Consider the following 25,523-nt stretch of genomic DNA (forward strand, 5'->3'; position numbering starts at 1 on the left):
ACAGAGCTGCAGTTCTAGGGCATCACCTCTGTCTTAAAAAGGAAACGAGAGTGGAAGCAAAGAGACTACAGGGCTCTACACTTCACAAGCACAATCAGATTTCATCTTCGAGCACCGTACCTGGTGCAAACTCTGGCTTGGGAACAAAGTTGCCTTTACCGTGGCATTTATAGGGACCTGAAATCCCAGCCTGAAAGTTATACAGTAGAAGGATGCCTGGGGTTCAGTTCTAGGAGAGTAGAAGGGGAACTGCAAAAAGCAGCTGTGATATGGCTGAACACAGATCACGTGCAGAAAGCACCACTGCCCCACACCTAGTACAGAGTATTTCATGTTTGGGGCTCACACCTATTGGTGGGATAAACAGGGTGAATCCTGCTGGAAGCATCACAAGTCCCAGCTACTGGAAAATCCAGCTAGAGACACACCAAGTCATTCTCAGCTCCAGGCATTCCACTTGATGCACAGAATACCTTGGTGTGCCAGCCTGGCATGGAAGTGCTGGTTCAGTAGCTTTACATGAGGAAGCTGCACCACCTGCTGTCTGCTTTGGAGTCAGTTACCAGAACATCATCAAAGATGATCACTAATAACAAAAGTTTTCTTCTTCAGAACCATTTTTTTTTTTTGAAGGACATGCTCTTGATTAAAGTCATCAAGAGTTCATATCTGAAGACTATGAAGCAAGATTACAGAGGGACAGCCTAGTCAAAATGGTTCAGGTCTCAAACAGAATACGAGGAGTTCCCTTTAATACCCAGCTCCTGTCAGGAGAAAGATCACACTGTTATCCCCTTGGGGGAGCTCTCTCAAGTTATTTCCACTCCAAAAACTACAAAAGGCAGCACTGAACAAAACTTTCAAAGAGGCAAAAATTCCGCCATGCAAAAAACCAGCCACCTGCCCAACGTCACTTGAGGTTTAGCAGAAAGGAAAAAGAGCCATCTCAAATCCTGCACTACCCCTCTTTCCTGGACAAGGCTGCAGCACTGACTGATCCAATCCAGCGTGGCAAAGAAGGAAGATTCTTACATAAGCCACAATATTTAAAGTCTTCCCAGGATGCATGAAGGCAGACAAGTCAGTATGCTCTCTTGGCTGGCATAAATATGAGAGGTTGCAGGAAGTTTTAGTTCTAGAGATCAATGATCCTGTTCATGGGTGAGTGTTTTGTGTGCCAGGCCCCAGAAACAATTTGGCATGCAGCAGCAAGGTCAGTGAAGCTCTAAAAGGAAAGGAGTTCAGAAGACAAATGACCTCTGCTTCATGAAGCATAGGTACACAGTGCACAGACAAAAGGGAATCAGAAAAACAGTTTATTTAAAAAACAAAAAATCCCCCTCTCAAAACCCCACATACTTTCTGATAAGCTTATTGCTCAAGTTAGGCCTCCTGTGACACAGCTCTCTCTCCCCTTGGCCTGTAGCACCACAGGTACTCCTGCATCCCTATCCTGCCTCCAACCAACATCACTTGGCAGGTTCAATTGGTCCCAAATACCAGCATTTAATTCTCTCTTTACTATGCACACAGGACATGGAGGTCACCAGGCACAAAGGGTCCTTCTCACTGGGACAACTCTAAGGATTTATACAGTTATCTGCTCCCACCAGGATGGAAGTTCCTACTTTGTAGAAACATTTAAAAAAAAAAAGGGGGGAGGGAAGGTATATCTACCTTCTCTTTTGAAGCCAAAGCCTAAAACAGTAAAATCATCCCTGAAACACTCAGCCTGCAGTCCAGGTATGTCCACACTCATTCTACAGCCCATGGTCTACACTCTCAGTATTCAGCCTTCAGGATCCCCTACCAGACTTGCTGGAGCATTTCTGTGTCTCATGGGCTGTTTCACATCCACTGAACCAGGGCTTGTCTTCAAAGTTCCCGTGAAAGGAATTTTGCCTGTTTCTTGTGCAGCATTTACAGATCCACACTGTAGCACAGCAGCAGAATTCTCTCACCAGGCCCTGGCTCTCCTTTGGGTGGTCACAGAGACTTTTGGACTTTCCTCCTAGATAGATATCAGGCAGGTTTGGTAAGAACAGAGCAAGAGACTTTGTGCTTCATGTTCAGTCATTGTTGTGGGGTTTCAACATCCTCTTCCTCCTTCTCCCCATGTTCAGTGTGGTGCAGCAGCAGCTCCAGGTCAGGGTCAGAGCTGGCCTCTTTGTGTGGCTCCAGTGTTTTGTCACCTGTGTGCAGACAGCCTGTTTAGTGACAAACTTGGAGCACACACCAAACCTGGCGCTGGCAAAGGAGCTGGAACCAGACACAGCTCCAAGTGAAGCTATGAGAAAGCCCATGAAGAAACACAAAGTGATTTAAAACAATGACCTTTGGAATTCACGGCTTTGAGAACGACATGAAGGGAGATTCCTGACAGGCAGACAGCAAAGCCCAGCCAATTCAAGAGACTGAGGCGGTCTCCCAGCAAATGTGTGGCGAGGAATAAAATGCAGATTTCCTGTGGAAACAAAAAAACATGACAAGTGGTAGGGCAGGACCTGAGGAGATATGCACGAGATGTTTTACAGCTGCAGCCCAGATCAAGATGCCAGGCTGCTAAATTTCCATCAGCACGTTCTTTCATGCGCACGGAGTTCTAAAAACAGTTTTTAGGAACAAACAACCTGTCAAACTGGGATGTGGGATTTTAAGTCATCTGACTGCATAGCTTGGTTACAGAGGAATCTACCAACTTCTGGACCAGAGAGATTTCACAGGTCAGAGTTCAGCTCAAAAGTATGTGTGCTGGACTCCTAGCAGGAGGGGAGGATGTGCCAAACTAGATTACAGAGATAGCTCAAACCAATGGTTTGTTCACATACAGGTCTGATGCAAGAGCTTGCCCTTCTCACCCCTCCTCCCTTCCGCACCATCCACTGCTCATGAGGCCCACGTGTTTTAGTCTATCCCACATCACAACAGACTTTGGTCACTAATGGTATTTTTTATAGAACAGCCACTAGTCTCTGGCCCTTTGCTGTCAGGGACTTCACTTCAGAGACTGAAAGGCAAAGCATCAAGCTCCTGTGCAAGGAGGACAAAAATAACAATCATTTCTAAGGATCTAAGGGAAGTTCCCATCATGTAAGGCCCAATAGGGATGACTCAGTACTTGCCTTCTAGTGTTAGCACAGGAACCATGCCTTACCTTAAAAATGCCAGCAATGGAAAGGGTGAGGCTAGATGTTCTGGAAACCAAGAGGAACTCAGAAAAGCCTAGACCAAAGGCAAGAATTCCACCCAAGAACAGCTTCCCTACCAGAGAGAACAGCATTCCTGCTTCATGGAAACGGAAGAGCTTCTCTGATATGGACAAAGGCAGGCCTAGGAACAAGACAGTGAGTAGCAGAATACCTTCCCCAACTCCCAGGATTCCTTTCAACAAGATGGATGGGGGTGGGCTGCTCACATTCCAGTGTCAGGAGGATGTGGAGCCAGTTCTTCACAGCCCTTATTTCCACAAGTGTGGCAGGCTACTATTCCTACACACTCTTTAATGATTTGCCAGCATAAGGTAATTCCAGATCTCTAACTGCTTTGTAAAGTTCACAGTTGTTGACTTATCTAAATGAATCATCTCAAACACCAAACTGCTAAGCAGTCTCCCCAACCACTCTGTAAAGCTATCCCTGCTTTCTCTAATTAACTCACGCACCCTCAAACACCGCAAAGAGTGGGAAGAGCCCCAGGAACATGAGCGGCTGCAGGTGAAACATGATATCAATGGGATTCTGGAGCCCTGAAAGAGGAGAATCAATAACAGACCAGGTAGCAATAAGCCAGGGAATAAAATAGCTCCCAGAGCCTTTATTAGCACCATTCCTAGACACACACCTTGTTTGTGATGCCCACACCTGTGCTGCTGCAGATACCAAGCCACCTTCATCACCCATCAACAGATAACCCCTGTCCCAGGTTTCAAACACCTTTCCTTACAGGAGATGTTTTGTTTCTGCAGCGAGGGCTACCACCTCCTTATTCCCCTCCCCATTACCAGCACCACCACCCCCTTTCCTAACACCCCACGTACCCAGCTCAGCCTTCTGCATAAGTATCTGTGTGAGAGTCCAGCGAATGCCCCCAAGGAAAGAGGCACAGAGCACCAGGATGAACCCCTGTGCGTTGAACTGGGTGGACTTGTAGGTGAACATGAAGAGTCCCCCAGCAATGAGCAGAACCACCAGGAGCAACGTCACCCTCTGCGTGAGATCAAACACAACAGAGACACACAACCTCTTGCTTTTCAGATTCATCCACATAACTGCATTCTCCCTCTACTTACATGTTTCCTGTGCATGTACTGCCTATTTCCCCGGGCCTGACCTTCTCCCTCCCTAAAGCATTGTGTGGCACCCTTACCATTTCCTCCAGCTTGAAGAGCAGTGAAAAAAGCAGGATGAAGAGAATAGCAGAGGATTTGGTCATCGTGTAGCTGTAAGAACCAAAATAACACTGTCAGTCCCCTCCAGTGTAGTCTTTCCCATAAAAATACTATTAGAAACCAATCACCCACTTCCACATTGCTACCAACAAGCTACCACAGACCCTGCGTGCTGACCCCACCGAGTCAAACACCTATTCAAGAAACAGAGCCTGACAAAGCACTTTTCAAACCCTACCCAGGCAAGGTGATGTTTGTACTCACAGGGATACAGTGACATACAGGAAGCTCCAGTTACTCAGCCCAATATCCAAGGAAGTTGACAGAGCTAAAGAATCAATAAAAAAATTCTGATGTTAAGTGTCATCCAATACCTAAAAAAACCCACCACAAAACCCTGCTACTTGACCAAAAACACAGAGAGCAGAGCAGAACCAGGGGGAAAAAAAAAAGTTTTCCTCATGTTAACTCTTCAGTATCAACATAGCTCAGATATTCTCAGCTCTTTATGTTTCTGTTTTGCTCCCTGTGATTTACATTGGGCTCAGCACTGCACTCATTGTACAAGCACTGTTAAAAAGCCAGAAATAACTCTTGCCCTCCCTGTGACTGAAAGCCATCACAGATTTGCATAAAGTCTTTTTTGAATGTATCAGAACATGGTAACTGGTAAGTCTGAGGGCCACTGCAAGAAGCCTGAAGAAGCAACAACCCCTAGCACGCACTCTTAACCCTGGGTGCAGTATTTGTTACAGTCTATAATCCCTTGTACATAAGTTTCCTACCACAGAAACAGTTTTGCTGATCCAGGGGCAGGCTATGCTGAAAGGTAATACTGCTGCAGACTTGGAGAAAGTACTTTTTAAGAAACCACGGGGCACTTTACGTAAGGCATTGCAAACCTTGCCAGAGATCTTAGACCAGATGCTGTTCTGTGGGAGCCAACCTAACATACAGCCAAAGAACTGCAGAAGTAGTTACAGTTCTGTGCTCCGAGTAGGAGCTTCACTCCTTGGTCTCAGCTACAGTTCTGTGTGCCACGTATGATGAACTTCTCTATCAGGCTCCAACCTGAGAAAGCTGCTGAAATAACATAAATGCATGGCTTGATACCAATGTTAAAGAGAAAATGTTACTTGCAGAAACAACTTGCTGAGGCATTGTAGAAGATTCTCATTATTTGCTCTCATGTGCCAGTGGCTCCTTCACAAAGACGCATTTTGTGTGGCCTCTCCCTGTACTCACACTTCTTCATAATGAGCAATGAAGGTAGCACACCTCGAGCTAAAGCTCCAGGTAGCACCTACACCTGCCCTGCACCTGGTAGGGAAACGCAGGTCTGGAGAGGCAGCTGCACCCCCCGGCTCACCCTGTCCCAGGGGACTGGCCCTGACCATCCCAGGACAACAGACGGCTCCAGAAGTGGTCAGAGTGCAGCGGGAAACCCTGAGCAGCCGCTTGGAATATGCTGAGTTGGAAGGGATCTATCAGGATCAGAGTCCAACTCCTGGCCCTGCGCAGGACACCACAAGAGTCACACCATGTACCTGAGAGCGTTGTCCAAACGCTTCTTGAACTCAGACAGGCTTGGGGCTGTGACCACTTCCCTTGTTATCCTGTTGTAGTACCCAACCACCCTCTGGATGAAAAGCCTTTTGCTGATATCCAACCTAAACCTCCCCTGACTCAGCTCCATATAGTTTCCTCAAGTCCTGTCAGTGGTCATGAGAGTGAAGAGATTGGTACTTGCCCCTCTGCTTCCCTTCATGAGGATGCTGAAGACCACAATGAGGTCTCCCCTCAATCTCCCCTTCTCCAGGCTGAACAAGCCAAGTGTCCTCAGCTGCTCCTCATAAGCCTTAATCCCAGACCTTTCACCATCCTCGTGGCCCTCCTCTGGATGCTCTTCAACAGCTTAACGACTTTTTTTTTTTTTTTAATATTGTGGTGTGCCCAAAACTCATCGCCCCCGGCCCCCTTCCCCTCCCCTCCATCCGTACCTGCGGGGGCCGCCCGGCGCAGACAGTCGGCCCAGGACAGCGCTGCCCGCGGGCGGCCGGAGCGGCACCGCGCCAGGGCTCGGGCGAGCGCCGCCAGAGCGAAGATGAGCAGCAGGTGCAGCAGAGTGACGAGCAGCGGGAACGGGAAGCTCTGCGGGACCGACAGCCGCTGTCACCGCCGCCCTCCCGCCGCCGCCGCCCCGCGCCGCCCGCCCCGCCACCCCCACGGCACCTTCATCAGCCACTTGTTGTAGAAGGTGATGCCGATGGAGAAGCCGTAGTAGAGCAGCACCAGCGGCGCCGCCAGCGCCGCCCGCCCCAGGGCCCCGCCGCCCGCCCCCGCCGCCATGCGCCCGGCACAGCCCGGGAGGGACGGGCAGGAGGAGGAGGAGGAAGGAGCGGGGATGGGGAGGATGGGGGATGCCGGTGAGGGGTCCGCGGCGGCGGGGCAGCGCAGGGCAGGGCAGGGGACGGCGATGCCGAGCGGGCCGTGCCGGCGGGGGAAGCGGGGCCGCCGCTGACGTTGCCGGGCGGGGCGGGCGGACGAGCCGGGCCCGAGCGGGGCGGGCGCGCCGCGGTGACGCTCCGCGCAGGGCGGAAAGAGGCGGAGGAGGCGGCGGCGGCTCGGAGCGCTACTGGTTATTATTGAACCGATACAAAAGGCGGGCGGCGCCGGGTCCCCCGCCCCGGGCGCCCCCGGGTCCCGGTGCCGAGCGCGGCCCGGGCGGTGCCGGCGCGGTGCCTCAGCCGTAGTGGTACACGAAGTCGTAGCTGCTCGGCTCCTTGGGGATCGGCGGCGGCGCTTCGGGGATCTGGATGTTCTCCAAGTCCAGGAGCCTCAGCTTCATTTCCATGCTCAGCAGCGTGTCAAGGTCGCTCTTGGTCAGCTCGCTGGACATGTCCTTCCCCAAGAGAGCGTTAAGCCCATCAATCCAGATACAGTACTGTGGGAAAGAAAGGGTAATTCACGACTCCATGAGGGCATAAATGAGAGGTTATGTTGAACCTTTCCATCCATGCAACAATTAGAGATGCTCCTATATAGCTTCAAAATAGGAAAAAAACCCCATATCTAACCCCAAAACAGTGCCCACAGATTTCCAGTGGAAGTTACAAGCCTAGAGCTTAAGTGTGACCTCATGGCTGTAGGAGAGGGCCAAGAGTTTCTGTTGTGGCATAACACAAGAAAAAGCAAACCTATTCTAGGCATCATAGGAGGAAAGAAAGTAGCAGTGCGGACTAGGGGAAATTAATGTGGGATTATTTTTTTCTTTTTAAATGAAAAAAGTAACTACAAAAAAACTGATTCACATTAAGCATTGCCAACATATTCTAAGAATGAACCTGGTGGGAGACAGCCTGTTCAAGTCTTTAATGAGAAGCAACTGATTCTTCTTAATCTCTGAAGCTAATTGCTATATATTCTACTGCTTGGTCACTGTGTTTCTTACCTCGTATTTATTAGGTGCAATGAAGTTCAGGGTCTCATCGGGATCGTATAATATGGAGAAGGCCAATTCTAACACTTCCTGAATGGAAAAGAATCTTTCAGTTATCAAATGAACAAAACATTACAGCACCTTCTGCCTGCTAACCTGAGAGGAGCTGCCTTGCTGCAGCTCAGTACACTTTCCCACATTGTTGAACAATTCTGAATAGACTATAGCACAAACACACAGTGCCCACAGCTCCCAGTAGTCACAAAGGAATACTAGGAAAAGGCCCAGATAGGAGATGGGGTTTGAAAACAACACATCTGCATTGTGGGGAGACCATTTGCTCCTGTTCCTCTCTTTCAGACTTCAGTGCTACAGAAATAGATACTAATGACAGGCAAAAAGGGAGCACTTGCCTTGTTCTGTTTGAGTGCACTTTTTTCCTTCATGTGTGGACAGTCCTTCCCTGTGACAATGGCTTTGATGTCTGCAACTGGAACTAACAGTGAAAAAGTAAAACTCCCAAACAAGCAATCCTAACCAGGAAGAGACAGAACTTTGTTTTGTCTTTGCAAACTGAGCATTGTTTGTTTTTTTGGCTCCTTCCTGCAGTTTTCCAAAACACATTACCAGTAAGATCCCAACAGTTAGCTGTTAAAAAGAAACACCAAGCAATTCCAAGACCTGAAGAATTTAGGAAGAACTGAAAGTTGGTATCACCTCAGTCAGGGTTTCAGCCACAGCTCTTTCATCTTTATCTAGGATTATACTCAGCCTCTAGACAGCAGAGCACAGAACAGTGCACAGCCTGTAATCAGGACTTACTTTTTTCCTGTAGAGATTCAAAGGTCACTTCCCCCTGGGCATTATCTTCCAGATCTCCATAGTGTAGCACCTTGTGATTCAGAGCCAGGCGACAATACCAGAATCTTTCTGGAACACACACCAAGCAGAGTAAGCTGAGCAAGATCATTCACAGGAAGCCTTACAGCCACTAACATTAGAGCCTCTCCACCCAATCCATCTGCTCCCCCAGCTCCTCAGCACAGCTTCTGGTTCACGAGGGATTCTTAGAAATGCACATCTGTGCCATCCCAAACTACTGGCTGATACGGATAGCCCAGATAATCAGCCTCTCTTTCAGCAGCATGCCTGCTGGCAGATTAGTTCATTAGATCTTATTTGCTATAGTTCTTCACATGAGAAAAATGCAGTAGACTCTGTCCCCTTACCTTGTCTTCTGCGATTTCCAATTTTTCGAAAGCTGCTTCCCTCACAAAGCCTGTTCAGGCGCTGTTGCTTTATCAGCTCCAAGATCTCAGGTTGGATTTTCTCCCTCAGCTCCCTGGCAATCAAAATACAGAAGAGTAAGCAGAAAGTGGAGATAAGAGCAAGCACAGAAGGCAGTGTTTTTGTCAGGCACGTACACAATAGGGGGTGACTGGAAGTCGTCTTGGCTCATTCTCTCAGACTGGCGTAGCCGCAGGATCTCTGAATAGCTCAGGCTGCGCAGCTTGCTCTTGAACTGGTCCAAGGAGTTTGGTTTAGAAGGGAGAGCCCGTGTGATCTGTTCCCTCACAACCTGCATAACCTAAAGAGGTGGGGAAGAGAGAAGAGCAAGTCACATTCTTGCTGCTTACTGGCATCAGAGAACCAGGGCACACAGCTCAGAACTGATGCGGGATAACTGGGGTCAGGAGTATCAACATACTAGTGACTTTGAAGATCAAGAAGAACTACAAATGATCTCAGGTCATACCAAATAAAAGTTGAGCCATCCCCCCTTACAGCCCACATTAGCGCCCCGTTAACATCTTCTGTGCCCTACTCTTTAATGAATTGTACAAGCTGAGTGAACACGTGCTGATCTGCAAAAGATTTTACAAGAATATCTCTTCACCACCCTGACCTTATTAAAATCTTCTGCTGTCGCCCTCATTTCTTTCCAGGTCTTGTTCAACAGCTGGATGCAGATGGCAAACAGTTCCTCAAACGCACGGTCGTGGGTGAAAAACATGGGGTGATAGTCATTCCGGCCTTCATTGGCTTCAGGGAGAAACAAACCACAACCACGTGAGCATATCGTACAAAACGTACCTAAAATCCACTACAGTGACAGACAGACACCTGATGGTGCACAATAGCACCTACTCCAAGAGATTAAGACAGTTTATTGGGAACAGCAACTATCTCCACACTTCACCATGCAAACCTCTGTGACTCGTATGCCCTTTTCATCCTAGTCCCCAAAATGACTGCTTGCAGTATTTCCCACTTTCCTCTGGCAGAATTTCTTACAGTGGTTAATTTTCTTAGAATACTGTGTTGAGACTGTCAGCACTAATAAACTTTTCTCAAGCTCATGGTGGTTTCTAGACTATTTTTTTTATACAGCACCCTGCTGAAGCTTCAGGAAGTTGAAACTTTCTGCTTGTGTCACTTTTTCAGGAGAACCAGAGCGCACACCCCCCAAATTTCTTACTTTATTTTGACACTGGGACACCAACAAGCTGCCCCTGTCCCTACAGGACAGATGTGAGATCAAGGTTCAAATGCTTGTGAATACTGGGCAGCCTGTAAGCTACTTCCAGAAGCATCAGCCCAGCAATCCTGTAAAGCTGGGAAATAAATGGTACTCACGGAGTTCCCCAACCTGCAAGATCTCACAAAGCATCCTGGTGAGTTCAATGGCACTGCGCCCAAAGGGACACTCGTGTTTATCTTCTCGACTGCTGTTCTCCAGAACAATCTACAAGAAGAAGGTGCCACACACACTAAGAAGACCTGCTGAGCTGTTGGCATCTGTAAAAAGCAGCAGCTTCACTCACCCTGATATAGGTGTCCTGATGAAATTTAGCCAAGTAGAGCATGTTGTCCAATGCCAACATCCCCGGAGGAGTCTGAGTAAAATCCATGGCTGGATTGATGTGATTCTGTGAAAAGAAGGTGTAGAAAGAATACAAACAAATTAGCTCACAGAAATTGTGTGAGAAAATTTTCTGAACGAATTTTACAACTGCCTGTCTCACACCTATCCAAGATGTAACCTTGGATGACAATACTATCCAAACTTTCTAGAAGAAAGGCTGATTCCACGTTCTTCGTAGAATAGGTGCAGATGGTAAGTAAATATCTCCAGAGAACGTGCCTAGTGAACCCTGGCATTTAACCAATCAGCAAGTTCATAAGACTTCCCTGGGACTTTGAGTGTAGCTGAATTTCTAAACTCAGGTGCAGAATTTTGGTAAAGCAAACAGCTATTTCTGTTCCTTATTTCCCTACAGCTCCAATGGAGATTGTTTAGATTGCCTTCACATGGTTTAGAGTCAGCCCTCTCTCTAGATGCCTACAGTGAATCCCAGCATCTTGTAGTCCTTGGTGTACATGGCTTTGCGTTTCTCTGTTCCACTGCCAGGGACGCTGTTGCTGTCGGACTCGGCATCGAATGCAATTCTTCTCAACTCAAATATGATGTCTCTCTGTGCCTGAAAGACAGAAGGCAGGGAAATGCCAACATGATCAATCACTGGGGCAGTATTTTCACATAATGCACAGAACTACCACTCCTTTCAGAGCTCACACCACGAAATATAGAAAAATGCCAGAGGTCATTTACACTACACAAGAGGCAATCCATGTCAAAATTGCAAGTTTCAGTACACTGGAGTAAGGCAAAGTATTTGTTGGCAATTTCTAGGCTTTCAGATAATGCTAAGGCATTTCTCACTAAAGACTACAATGCATCTAAGAACTGAGTAACAGACACCTTAAAAGTGCCCAGTTTCCTCATATACTGCAAAGAAATGGGTCAGATGCTGTGCCTTCCATAGAGGTGGAGTAATCAGTTTGGCAGCTGGCATCACACTGGTCAAGAAAGGAGTATATGGCTTCCAGTGACCACTTACATCTCAAAATCCCACAGCAAGCAGCAGGATAGTCATGAGCATACCCTGATCTCAGGGACTACAATGTGAGGGGTGGTTTTGCACCATCTACTGCAAATTCTACAGAGCTAAGGAGCTCAGGTATAAGGCCCCCTGTACCTCCTATTCTATCAGATCTTACTCAGCTCTAACAGTCACCTGATCATTGGGATCCATCTTGGTCATCATTCTCTCTTCCAGGAGATTAAAGGTCAGGACCTGGAGCACGTACAGCTGATGGGCCATCTCTGTTTTAATGGGGCGGTTTCCTCTGATTACATGCTGCAAAATAAAGGATAGGAAAATGAAGGGAGTACAAATAAACACTTAGGCATTAGCCCTAGGCATAAGCCAGGCTGCATGCACATCTCTCTGTATGAAGATTCAGCTGTTTAACCTCCACATTCCACCAGAAGCATAATGATAATGCTCTGTAACAGCTGAAAATAGCATCCTGATAACTCCCTTTTGAACAAGTGACCCCAGCTTCATCTTTGAAAGAGTCACTTTTCAAGAAGTGCCCTGAGGGCAGCTGAATTTACACCATGCACAAGTGAAACCTCTACTGAGGGAACTTTAGGAAGCACTGGGTTATTCCAGACATACTTACATTCAGGATTATAGACCTCAGATGCTTCTGGGCAAATGCATTAGCCATTTCCTGTTGTGGAATTTAGAGAAGAAATAACATGAGTGAAATATAAAACAAAAGGCCCACATTGTGCAGAAAGGAGAGAATGAAATAAGCCTATGGACTGGAGATAGCACTGGCACACAACAAAGTGCTTCTACTACACACTGTCAATTTAGCATGGCATCTCACCACAAAGCAAGCATCAGGTTGGGATGCAAGGGTCATCTTTACCATGGCACAACTCAGAGATGGCTCCCCTACAAAACATTAATGTGGAGAAAGGCACTGGTGTGGTCAAAGCACAGAAGCAAATTTAGCTTAACGTTGGACATCTAATGATACTTCAGGTATGGCAGCAGGGAGCATACTGTGGGTTGCCCAGGAAAAATCTGTCATCTACAAGAGGTTCCTCCAATTAGCATTTCACAGCTTTCTACACCAAGGTACACCCAGGAGAACAAGGGCTAGAGGATGCAGGTTTCACATCTCCTCCCGCTCAAAAACTCCCGCTCTGACATTTACATTTCCTTTGTCTCAGTTCCCAAAGAGATGTTCAGAAGTCAGCTTAAGCACAGTTTGCAGAAGCATTTATTTCAGTTTACAAAAAGGCAGGGTAGTAATTTTCATGCTTACAGGAAAGCTTCCACTTTCCCTCTTTACTGCATGGCTTCCCTCCCCAGGTGAGGAGGGTTTCCCAGCCATGGAGTAATGATGACAGTCACAGCAGATGCAAGATGCCTTCAGTTCCAGCACCAATTACACATGCACCTGCAAAAACCTAACCTGTGCTTTCCTTGTAAATTGTGAAGATGCACTTTCTAACATAGCAGTGATCTCATTATACCTGCAAGGAGAGTGGCACAAGTGCTAATGTCAAAAGGGAACGTTATCACGAGTTTGCCGCTACAAGCAAAATCTTTGGGTAAGAAAAATCTGTTGGGCATTATATCATCTGGAAGAGATCCAAAAGATCTGACAGTCTGAGATCTCTTCACATTCCTCTGCAGTGCAGATTGAGAGCTGGGAGCAGATGTGGAGCCTCAGACAATTGCATTCAATCAGCTGCACATTCTGAGCAATCCAAGACTGTTCCAGCTGCTCATATCAACCCTGCTCCTGATAGACTATAAAAAGTCTGGTCAAATGTGTGCATTAACCTTTTTCCAAGTTCCTATTATCACTTTTGATCCAGACAGAAACCTCCTAAGCCAAGACAGTGATAACACTGACTGACAGCCAAGCTGTGATGGCTGCAAGTTCAGCAGCATTTGTGTGACAACCAAAGTGAGTCAGTGCTTGAGTGGAAGATATCTATGAAGTATCTAGATGAAATAGGAGAGATTTTAGAGAAAACACACTGCCCTCTGAGTCATTATTTTTTACAATTTGTGAGATGTAGCACTGAGAACAGGACAAGGCCTGCTGCTGGGATTTGTTCATGCACGTGACACAAGGAATCCTTACTCTGAAGGGATTAGTTTGTACATGGGATGAAGTAACAAGTGACTGAAGCAGATAAAAAGGGGGAAAGACAAAGACAATTAAACAATTCTAAACAGCATAGAAAGAAGCATGAGCACACACACAGTGCTAAGGGGTCTATGTTCTGCTGAGAGTCCAACAGGGCCCACTTTGCTGCTTGACACAGTAATAGAATCACAGAAGCATTTATGGTGGAAGAGATGTCTTGAGATCACCTAGTCCAGCTCCCCTGATTCAAGCAACATCAGATAGAGCAGGTTGCCCAGGACTGTGTCTGGTCAGGATTTTAATATTTCCACTGATGGAGACTCCATAATCTCCCTGGGTAACCTGTTCCAGTGTTTGATCACTCTAACACTAATTTTGTGTGTTTGTATGTGTGTTCACATGGAATCTTCTTTTAAGCTGTGCCGACTGCCTCTGGTCCTGTCAGCAAGCACTACTGAGATGAGTTCCCACTTCTTTATTCCCTTCCATCAGATATTTATAGAGAAGACCTCCCTGAGCCTTCTCTTCTTGAGGCTGAGCAATCCCAAATCTCTCAGGCTCTATTCATATGAAAGGTACTCCAGTTCCCTAATCAACTTCATGGCCCTTTGTGGTCATGTGGATTGTGTTCAAGGGGAAAAATAAAAAAAAGTGAAAGATCCCTTGGAATTTTGTTTGCTTGTATCTTGGCTGAATTATCAGTAGATAAGTATAATTTTTCTTATTTTCATGTATTAAGCATATATATTAATTTTAGAAATTATGTAACATTTATTGAGACAGCAGTTTCCCCTCTGAAGGCACTGCATCCGTGGCAAAAGTGCAACATCCTCTGTGCCACCCAGAAAATCTAAAAAATGTACCAGAATCTCAAGATACAGAAGGCTGCAAATCAACCTCTTAACAAGAATGGTGATTTCCATGGAGATAGCACAAGGCAAAACACATTCTTATACTACAATTCCCATAAGGGAGAAGTCACACATCAGGCAGAATTTATGCTCTAGCCCCCAGTCAGCAACAGATTTTGTGACAGCTCTATCTTTACAAGGACACAGCTGGATATAAAACTGTCATTGAGATTTGGGGTATAAAAAGTTAAAAGAGACTCAGATTGCTAAAGAACTGGTTCCAGTTTTACAACTGGTTCTCCTGATCGGTCACCAGTTTCCTTTTACAATCATCTGTGTGATCTTGTTTTCACAGTAAGTCATTCAAGGTTTCTCTTGCTGCTGATTCTTTTCCCCTCCACAGTCTGAGTACGTCCCCACCCTTCTCCCTAGGCTCATCCCCTCTCTGAAGCCTGTGTGCATCTTCCCTGGGATACAAGGAGGCACAGCTGGAGGAAAGCTAACATGCCTACAGCTCCACACGACCAGCCCCCAGGCTTGAGTTACTTACAGTGATGGGCAGGTCTAGAGGGTTAAGCAGCTTGTCCTGCTGGCAGAAAGCAAAAAAAGGCACAAAGAGAAGCAGACAGGATTTAGCTCAGAGTCCAGAAACAAGGCACAAACGGGGCACTAGAGAAGAAAGGCTCAACACAGCAAAGCTACACAATACACACAAATGCACATCTTGCACGTAGCTGAGATCTTGGGGGTTCCTCAGAGCAGGACAGGTGTTTAACTTCTCACATTTGCCAGCAGGAATATCCCCCTATGACTTCAAGAAGGTCCCCTTTTGGGGGGGAAGGGGGAGATGTCGTGTTTGTTTAGGAAGTACATACAAACCCAAGGACTCTACCCAGCCTACCTCTCCCATACACAGTTAACATTCTTAAAGAATTTTCCCATGCTGTCTGGAGGATTACCTTCTGTTCTCTCAAGGTCTTTCAGAATCCTTTCTGAGCATCTCCTAAATAGAGATGTGTGCTCCAGGACACATTATTAATGGGATGGTACTTTTTCTCCAATGTTGCCATACTGAAACAGCCACATAAGTTCTTGGCAAGGTTTGAGGTCTATCTTGCCCAGACAATATGATTTCTGAGGCATAAAGTAAACAGCCAGCAACCATTATTCAGGTTTAAAGCCAAAAGGCAAGAACAAACCTGTCTCTTGTCCTCAGGTGCCTTCAGGAAGAGGGCATTGATCAGAGCAATGGCATATGTCTGAATCTCTTGGTTTGAGCTGCACAAACAAAGAAAGGGAGGATCGTAAGAGAACAGACAGTACAGAACATCACAGCCTGGTGCTTTGCCTGCACCATGAGAACACTGCCTACAGCTGTCCTGCACTTCAACAAACAAGCAGGACTCATGTAATCTACTTTCATGATGCCCAACCCTTCCTAAGGCTTGCAAATAGCTGACAGAAATTTCTGTCTGCCAGGTCCATTAACCAGGAGACAGAGCAGACTGCAGCCCAGCACCACCACAGCTTGTTTCCAGTGCTGGAGCTATCTCTGTAAAACCCAGTTATACTGCAGTCTGTTACATGGATACAGCTTGAAACTTGTACGGAGCAAGTAATTTTTCTCCCCTGTGCCACCAGGGAAGCCACCAAATGCAAATGGAACTAAGGGGAAAGCACACCTCTCTTTATGGCATTGTTTTCCATCCTCAATAGTTTGGCCCAACCCACACTTCTTATTTTTACTTGAAGAGGTTCTTCAGGTAAAGGGTCCTTATTCCCTTTCTAGACCACATACAGCACGTGGCTGCACTTGTGATGTTCAAAACATCAGAAAAATAAGCTTCCAAATGCCAATCACACTCTGCCACCCTTACCTTAAGGCTGTATGAGCACAAAGTGACATTGATGCAGTACATTGTTTGCCCTATCGTGTTGTTAAACTACTCACTGATTAAGGAATATCAATCATATTCACAATTAGTGCTTTTCCACATTTGCAGAATTAAAAGGCTTGAGGAAAAAAAACCAACCTACTCAAAGCTCTGACAATTACGTGCTTCTTTTTTTTATGGAAGAGTAGAGCTGACCTAGACAAACAGCCCTAAGAGACAGATATTGATTTGTTGGTTTGTCAGCTTGTTGAGAGGAAGGAGATGAAGGGATTTTTTTTTTTCCCTTCAAGCAAGAAAAGCAATTGTTTTCTTCCTTAATATGCAGGACAAAACCCAGAAGAAGATGAGTTCTTAGATTCTAGTGGAGACAATTTAAAGAGGGGTGAAGGTGGCAGATGACTGGATGCAGATGGTTTGGGAAATTGTTTTTAATCAAACACAGATTTGGTTCTAACACTGAACACACTCATGCAGTTGTTTAGCAGAATATCTTTGTTCAAGACATACACTCATGTGCCTAAGTGCTTCCAGAACACAGAAAACATTTTTTTAGGATTTTTTTTTTTTAATCCATTAGAAATCTTAAAGTTCAAGGAAGGTGTCATGTCAGTAATACTTAAAAAAAAATATAATCTTTAAGTGTTTTAAATTTAAAAGGATGTGATTTAAAATTGACAGGTACACAAAAAATTGATACGAATCACACTGTTGCTGGGTGGACACTCACACTTGCAGGTGGGAAATGAGCTGCCCCACAGTGATCTCTTCTGCAATCTTCTGGTACAGGGTCTGGCTGTTGAGCACCATGCTCTCCAGGATGGCCAGGGACCGCTGGAGGATGGACACATCCACCATGGGCTGGCTCACATACCCTGCAATCTACAAACAGATGGACCAGCAGAGTCATTCTGCTCTTTGCTCTTCCTGGAAGCTGTGTTAAAAGCATGAAAAGAAACAGCTTCCACTCACCCCCTCCACCCAAACTCACCTGTTTGATGAAGGTTATTGAGACCATGTCCCAGGAGACAATACCGTGGTCCATGAGCTCCAAGAAGGCAGTCAGGGTGAAAGCCAACATTTCACTGTAACTGAGAAAATGAAGAATGCTGTTACAAGAGATCTGTCAGCAAGAAAAAAGCCTGTCCAAAATGAATAAACTGGGTAAGAGAAAAATGTCACCACCTTTTAATAAAGCAGGCTACGATTTCACACCTGGAGGAGCAATAAAGTATATTCATTTACGCAGACAATTTTACTGTTTTGTAGAAATGTATTGTAGAAAGACATTTTATTTTTCCTGATGACAAGCACAAATTAAAAATAGCAACAATAAGTCCCTAGTCCTGCCACCAGAGACTTGCAACCACCTGCATCAGCACTCGGCTATTCAGAGGAACAAACATATTTTAACACCAGAGAAAAGCAAAGAAAAATTCATTGTCCTTCTCTAAATATTGGGACCTGACTTGAAATAAAATGAAAGCACAGCATGAACTGTGGAAAATTTAGTATATAACCACAAGACAGAACGGTGAAGATTACAAAAAATGCAGGAATTGCAAGAAATGCAGGGGGGTGCAGGGCAGCCTCTGTGAGGAGAGGCTGAGGCTGCCCCATGCCAGACACAGCCAGTGCCAGGCAGCTCCAGGATGAACCACCACCGGCCAAACCACTCCTTTGGCCTCAGAGGTTTAGCCAAGCACTAGAAAGACTGTGTTTAAACAGTTCAACTTTGCTATGAGGTTAGTTGTTTTATGCCACTTCAGAAAACAAAATCAGCCCCTTATTTGAGGTCCTCTGTTCCAGAGTCCTGGAAGACAGGAACTTACTGGGACAGCAGCTTGGTCCCGCTCTCCACAAGCCGTGTCAGCACCGTAATCCCTTCCATGTTGATGAACTCTGTGGCAAAGGTCACGTCTGCTGAAAGTTTGGCCAGTTCCTTCATGGCATCCAGTCGTGCTTCCATGCTGTGGGACTGGATCCTCTCCATCAGCTGGCGAGCTGCCCTAGACTGGCAGGAAAGAGGGATGGTGCCAGTTACAGACCAGTTACCTGCAGCCTGAGTTCTGCCACCAGCATCAGCAGTCTGTCAGAAGGCCCTGGATGGGCAGAGAGAGCAGAGCCAGGGTAGAGAGACACCAGCAAAGATAAATTCAGTAGGAGCAGCCAGTAAGACTAAGAAAGACTAAAAAAAGGCTGCACTCAGCAACAGTTACAGCCAAGCAGGAGGTGAGTAAAATGCTATTTTACAAGTTAGAGCAAATGCTTGATTTTCTTTCTGGTGAGGTGAGTAGAGGGTTTTTTCCATAGAAATATGGAGCAACGCCGTTAAAGAAATATGGTATTAAACACAAGTCTCACAGATTCAAAGAGAAGCACAAGCACATTTTGTATATCCATGAGACATTCCATAAGACTTCTCAGACACAGATCAGTGATATCCTCTCAACTACCTCTTGCCCAAGTAACTTCTTCCAGTTCTACTCACTCTCAGCTCTATCCATTGACACTTGCACAGAAAGGTTTAAGAATTTAAATAAAAAGGAAGCTGCAGCAACTCTGCAAAAGACAACTGCTGAGGTCACAATAGCAAGAATTCAGCAGGAACCACCCCATTTGCATCAAATTTGTCTCTCCTTTAATTTTTTTGCATTAAGTTATTGAAACTGTTGCCTTCCAACTGACCATGCTAAGAGCACTCATACTGAGAATGCCTTTGTCAGGTGTTTCACAACATCCTAATCTAGGGGATGCACTAAAGCTGCAGACTGGGTTTGTTTACAGAAAGTCCTATAAAAGGGCAGAGCATCCAAAGGAAAGACACACACCACTGTCAGGATGGAAAACAAAGACTGTGTGCCTCATTGTGCAGAATGGCCCAAAACGAAGGGAATTCCCCTGAAATTTGGGGAGAAGGAGAAAGAAAAGCCAAGAGGCAAGAAACAGCCTGTCTTCCATGGATAGTCACTGAGAATGAAGGATGTGAGGAAGCATTTACCGGGGAGACTGCCAGCTGCAGGATAGTTCCATTCTTGATGTCACAGCGAGTCTGAAAGAAAACACAAACTTTAAACTGCGGAAAAGCAGGGGGGAAAGAACACAGCTGGATCTGCAGTGCACATCTGTACACACGAGTAAAGGGGTTCTCACATCACACAACCCTACTGAGGGCATTGGAATTGAGACCCTGAGCCCCCACACCCATGGGCACGCAAAGGGAGAAGTGCAAGGCTCCTCAGCTGAATGACACCATTCAAGTCTGAGTCTGAGAGCAAAGATGCTGCCCCTCAAGGATTAGTGCCAGTATTGTTCCACCCACCAGTCCAAGACATTCTGCACTCTCCCCCGGGATGTCAGCAAGCTTCTGCCTCTCACACTGACCTGCTCTGTGATGTACAGCTGGGGACCATCAGCATATCGCAGGGTGTAGTACTCAGGGTTTGGCAGGGACCACCTGGCAGAGGAAGAAGAAGGACACATAAGCTTCTTCCTCCTCTTTCTTCTGGCTCTCAGTTAGGAAATGGAGCTCGATCCCAGCAGGGTGCAAAAGAATTTTCAAGCAAAGCTTTAGCAGGGGAAGTCAGGTCTCCCAAAGAGGAGAGAAAACATCCTCCTCTTGAGGGGAACGTGGGACCCCAGCCTACTCTAAATCAACTCTGTGGAACACCTGAGGAGGCCTACACTTTGGTAACAGCAGGATGGGCCAATCCTCAGAGAAACTGACCCTAGGGCACACAAAGGCACACACTTAGAACTGGAAGAAAGATGGAAGGCCCTTGTTTTCTGGGAGATCCTTTTCTTCACAATTTAAACCCAGCCCATTGCATGGCCAAAACTGGCAGCAGGCAGCATGGATTGTGCTTGCAGCACATGATCAAGCAGCAGAGACTTTCCACAGTACCCCAGCAAGATTTGTCAGCGGGACAGACTTTCTCCACAAGGGTTCCCAGAGAACTACTCACCCATCACAGACCTCCTTGATGATGGATGCAAGAGGCCTTTTCTAGAACAGAAAGAGAGTCCTCAGTAGCCATGTTCCTCTCAACCAGAAAGGAATACTGCCCATTTCTATGCTTCCCACATTCCAGTATCAACGCTGTGGTGCCTTTCCTCCCCCATCTGGTTACCAGGTCTCACCTGATCTATCTCCAGCAGCTGGGCATTGGCACCCGGCCACTCAACAGCCACTTTCACAATGTCTGAAGGCGGTGGCATTGCTCCAGACTCCTCCAAGTGCCTTTACAACAGCATACACCTCCACACCTGATAAGAGAAAGGACAGTGAGTATCTCTCTGAAAACCATTTCACTTGTTACACTGGATCTAACACGAAACTTCAAAACCAGACGTGATCAGCATTATGGTTTCCTGGGCCTGACAGGGACAAAACATCCAGCGTAGCAGAGATCAAGGCCTCACACTAAAACAGCACATCATGAAATGGCACGTCCAACCTTAACCCCTAGAATAGTTCTGAGAGCTTGTCAGGCTACTCCCAAGAAGGAGGGAGGGCTTTGCTCTGCTCAGCAAAGCCCCATCTAGCACCCACCATCTGTACTGCTGGGTCAGTTCACAGGGGTAGCAAGGAAACAGCTCCCCAGGCTTGGCTGCTGTCTGTATGTGGGAGCAGAAACACAGTGTCCAGGTAGCTTCCCTCCTGTGGGTTGGACAAGGTGAGACCACACAAAGGAAGACTGCTCATACAAGGATTCAATTAAATTAGTGTTTCAAAGAAGCCTTCACAGCCCACAGAGCCAGGCTAATTCACAAACAGAAAGCACAGAGCCTATGGTGTCCTATGGAAACACTGCCTCCAAACCCCCTGAGCATGTCTTATCACAAATTTCTTCTCAAATTTTGATTACCATTCCAAGACAGACAATTTACTCTTTGCTAACAGAGACATGTGAACTTGCAGCAAATATGTTCTCAAGAGGCCTCTAACCCTGAAGGCGTACAGAGCTGCTGGTGCTATTTTCCCATCCACTACAATCAATAATTTAGGCTCTACTCCTTTATTCCATACTCGTCCTGAAGCAGTTCATCTTCTGGTCTCCAAAGTAAACTAGAAATTCAGGCAATAAAGCATAAGGAACCAGGACCAGAATTGTACCTTGCCTCAATGCATAAGCAGAGCAAAGCACTTAGGAATCTCCATAAAGACAGGAAAGCTTTGAACCCAGATATATTTAGAAGGCTGAAGCAGTCAGTACTGGGGTATCCAATGCAAGCCTACTCATACCAGTTTCCTTCAGCCTCTTCACAAATCAATGGTCAATACCCGATATGTCTGAGGACAGCAAAAGTCTGCCAAGCACAGCACACTGCAAGCCAGAAGAGTCCCTCCTGATCCAAAAATGCTTCCTCTAACATTCAAGTACAGTGTAATAAAGAGACAAGGCAGAACCAGGAAAGCCTGCTGACCCAATGTACTCCACAGCAGCAGCCATAAGAAGTCAGAGCTTACACAACACTGCTGTCTTGCAAAAAGACAGATGAACCCAATAAAATATGAATCAGTCTTCCTCACTTCCTTTTTCCCAAATTACACACACACTAAAATAAAATAAAAATAATTTAGACTTTCAAATGTCTCTTGCAGCAATAGATCAACTAAATCTTTAAGTATACATTGGCAATTACTGGCATACAATCAGGAGTTCTGCATGTACTCCCCAAAGTGCCCAATTTGTATGACACCCTCAGATCTGTAGGATATACAGGTTTCCATGTATTAGATCTAGAAACAGACAGGCAGTTCCCAAAAGGTGTGTGATTTCCACTCACTCTTCTCCATTCAGCAATTAAAGCCTATGATGGCCTAAACCTGACAGCCTGAGAAAACTCAGTCCTGTGCAGAAGCATCATCTCCAATAACCAGACTGGCTTGTAATAACTGAATAGGTAATTACTGCTCCCATGAGTGAGCCAATTTGCAATTAGAAAACATCAAACTCATTCGGTGTTCAAGGCACGACAAATACACAGCGAAGAGACAAGGCTCTAAGATTACTTCCTGGAGTATTAAGAACTGAATTTGCAACTTTTAAACTAATATACCCACAAGTAATTAGCATCTAATTACCACTTCTCTCCTCAGCCTCTTGTAGAATAGTCACAGCCTTTTATTTGCACTGTGACTTACACTGCAAGGTGCTACTAAAGAGCAGAAGGAAATATGGTACTTTATATGCCAAAACAGGCACCCAGATTACCAGAGGTAGTAGCTTTGCAAATCTCTAACTTGCCTTTTTCCATGCAAAGAACATGCCTCATTAAGAGAGAGGAAGTGCCCATTAGAACAGAAACACTGATATTATGGGAACTTGCACAGAAATCACAGAACCATTTCGGCTGGAAAATACCCTTAAGATTACCAAGTCCAACCGTAACCCTAACACCTCCCAGTTCAGCACTAAATCATGCCCCTAAATGCCATATAAATGTCCTGTTCCATAAAAAAAAGTACTGCAGAGGTTGGCCCACAGCTCCCAGAATCCATGCACTCTACCTGCAGCTTCCCTGATATCCTCATCACTGAAAACAGGGACCAACCAAGCTGTGTTGCACTCCCTTGATATCTCAAAAAAAAAAAAAAAGCTCTCAGCTGCATACAAATGCAAAGTAATTCACCATGATCTTTAAGACTATTTCTGCCCCAAATTTCTTCCATAAATGAGCACCCACTCACGACTGGCAAGCATGTTCCAATCAGTATTCAAGGCACAGCAAATACACAGCGAAACAAATAGAGCTTAAAGACTGTTTCTTTGCACAGCAGCACCACGGAACAGATACCACAGGTATCTCTACTAAGGTAGAGATTTGAAGACCAAGAGGAATTGGCTAAGCACAACCCAGAGAAGCAAGAATTAAAAATTAAAAAAGGTAGGAAACTCTTCAAACAGCCTGGGTCAAACAATCCTTTGAAGGACCCACACGGATCAGTGGCTCAGCAGGAGCAGCTTTCCAGAAGAGGAAAATGAAGAGTGGACTATGAATACAAAGGGTACTTCAGGTCAGCCTCTTAGCACCAGGTTGTCTGCCAAAAGCATGCTTTGAAACGATTTCACTGCATGTCTGCAGACAAGAGAGGCATCAGATGTTCAGTTTTACAATGGATATTTTGCAGTGCAATAGTGATAGAGCTGATAAAATGACTGTTCAGAATCTCTCATGAAGCACAGACTGTGATTTTCCATAATTGTGATTATCAGTTACGTAGGGGTCTCTCACAGCACATTCTTCACAACAACAGCATGTAAACAATTCCCACAGTTTTACAGAGGGAGACAGCAGCCAAGCTGAAATCCATCAAAAATTAATTCCCTCTGCTTCTGCAGAGTGAGCTCTGTCATACAAAGCAGTGGTGCAGGGGTAGCTGCAGGGCAAGAAATCAGCACAACCACTAAAAACACACTATTCAAGAGACTTCTGAGAAGCTGCAAGCTAAAACAACTGGAGTATTTTAAGCAGAACTTCCCTATTCACAAACTCAATCTTCTTTTCATTACAGATAGAGAACAAAGTGTGCTGCACACAGAATGAAAATGAGGAGGATGAAAGAACATTCCCTGAAAAAGAAAAGCTGCCTGGTAGAATCACCCAGTCAACAAGCAAATAGATGCAGCTTCTGAAACCTGTAGATGCAACAAAACACCCCAGTCAGATCTCAGAAAGTCCCCACACGGAGCTAACAGGCCAAGGGAAAGGTGGAACTGATGTTGGCAGAAGGACTAACTGGACAGGTGTGTAGAGAAGACACCTTGGCCACGCAGCATGAAAGCGTAGTAGGCAGCAGAGTCCAACCCCAGGGTTACACAGTGTTCTTTCTATGCTACCTCACATAACAAGCAACAAGAAACATCCTTCACTAGAGGAACCAAAGACCCAAATGGCTTAGAATCCATCTCTGGAATCCCACATTCCTCCAAAGGCCTTCCACAGCTGCACTTTGGCTGTACAACACTAAGCCTACGTGCTCTGGTCGAGCACATTCCAACACAGCTTGGCACAGGCCACATCCTGGCAAAGACAGAAACCGACAGCAACAGGCAAAAAGAGAACTGCTTTTTTAATTATTTTTAATCAGTCATGTGAGCTGAAAGCCGACAGCGAGTCAGCCCCTCCTGAAGCTTGGGCCAAAGCCCGATTTGAGGCGCTAAACGATTTTTTTTTTTTTCTGCAAAGCGCTGTCTGTGCTGTGCCTCGGGCCCCGAGGGAGCGGCGGACTCGCCCCTCCGGGGGCAGCCGGGGATGCACAGCGGGAGCTGCGGGGACGGGCGGGCGACCCCCGGAGCCGGAGCCTGGGGAGGGCGGCGGGCGGGGGAGGCAGCAGGGGCCGGGGAGGCAGCAGGGGCCGGGGAGGCAGCAGGGGCCGGGGAGGCAGCAGGGGCCGGGGAGGCAGCGGACTCGCGGTTCGAGGTGCTGCCCCGACGGCTGCGGCTCCCCATCCCCTCCGCATCCCCATCCCCATCCCCGCCCGCGCTCACCCGGACCCGCTGCGGCCGCTCCGCGCTCCGGCCGCCCCGGCACCGCCCATGGGCGCGTCATGCGCCCGCCGCGCTGCCATGGAGACCACGGAGAACATGGATAACATGGAGAACATGGATAACACGGAGAACATGGACACCCGAGCCCGCCCGCCCGCAGCGGCGCGGCACGACCCGCCGGCCCCGCCACCCCAGCGGCACCCCCCCCACCCCACCCCGGGTGTCGGCAGCCTCCTCAGTCCCTCTGACCGAGCGCCCCCCGTCCCTCCTCGCCTGCGGGGCCGCCGCGGGAGGGCTCACGTCAGCTCCCCGTGCCCACCGAGCGCCGCCTCCGGGCGCGGCTGCGAGCGCCAGGGGCCGCCGGGGCTCATGCAGGGCGGGCGCCCGGGCCGGCGCGGGGCTCTGGGGCGGCGGCGCGGCCGCGCTCGGCTCCCT

The 25,523-nt window shown here is 46.9% G+C and overlaps 2 protein-coding genes across 7 annotated transcripts; both read right to left on the reverse strand.

Moving 5' to 3' along the window:
- Positions 1–1,300: 1,300 nt before the first annotated feature.
- Positions 1,301–6,758, reverse strand: SLC35C2 (solute carrier family 35 member C2). 2 transcript variants are annotated; one of them, XM_032705177.1, is made up of 9 exons: positions 6,620–6,758; positions 6,388–6,538; positions 4,652–4,715; positions 4,366–4,438; positions 4,037–4,205; positions 3,662–3,745; positions 3,266–3,330; positions 2,335–2,464; positions 1,301–2,192 (listed from the first exon to the last, which is right to left on the reverse strand). In XM_032705177.1, exons 1-9 carry the CDS (start codon positions 6,734–6,736, stop codon positions 2,074–2,076), a joined length of 972 nt encoding a protein of 323 aa, XP_032561068.1. In that variant the 5' UTR covers positions 6,737–6,758; the 3' UTR covers positions 1,301–2,073. The 2 variants fall into 2 exon arrangements, with proteins under 2 accessions (XP_032561068.1, XP_032561067.1); XM_032705176.1 differs by having other exon boundaries at positions 3,155–3,330.
- A 248-nt stretch (positions 6,759–7,006) lies between these two features.
- ELMO2 (engulfment and cell motility 2) lies at positions 7,007–25,487 on the reverse strand. Of its 5 annotated transcripts, none has more exons than XM_032704540.1 (22): positions 25,338–25,487; positions 20,734–20,859; positions 20,559–20,599; positions 19,978–20,050; positions 19,595–19,645; positions 18,426–18,607; positions 17,585–17,684; positions 17,324–17,475; positions 15,901–15,979; positions 15,252–15,287; positions 12,357–12,407; positions 11,906–12,028; positions 11,174–11,308; positions 10,652–10,756; positions 10,464–10,572; positions 9,733–9,869; positions 9,251–9,414; positions 9,056–9,168; positions 8,649–8,756; positions 8,240–8,316; positions 7,839–7,916; positions 7,007–7,331 (listed from the first exon to the last, which is right to left on the reverse strand). In XM_032704540.1, exons 2-22 carry the CDS (start codon positions 20,809–20,811, stop codon positions 7,131–7,133), a joined length of 2,193 nt encoding a protein of 730 aa, XP_032560431.1. In that variant the 5' UTR covers positions 20,812–20,859; positions 25,338–25,487; the 3' UTR covers positions 7,007–7,130. The 5 variants fall into 5 exon arrangements, with proteins under 5 accessions (XP_032560431.1, XP_032560428.1, XP_032560429.1 ...); XM_032704537.1 differs by having other exon boundaries at positions 8,240–8,322; XM_032704538.1 differs by having other exon boundaries at positions 8,240–8,322; positions 25,362–25,464.
- Positions 25,488–25,523: the final 36 nt, after the last annotated feature.

This window comes from Chiroxiphia lanceolata, chromosome 17 (assembly GCF_009829145.1).
Source record: "Chiroxiphia lanceolata isolate bChiLan1 chromosome 17, bChiLan1.pri, whole genome shotgun sequence".
Classification (NCBI taxonomy): Eukaryota; Metazoa; Chordata; class Aves; order Passeriformes; family Pipridae; genus Chiroxiphia; species Chiroxiphia lanceolata.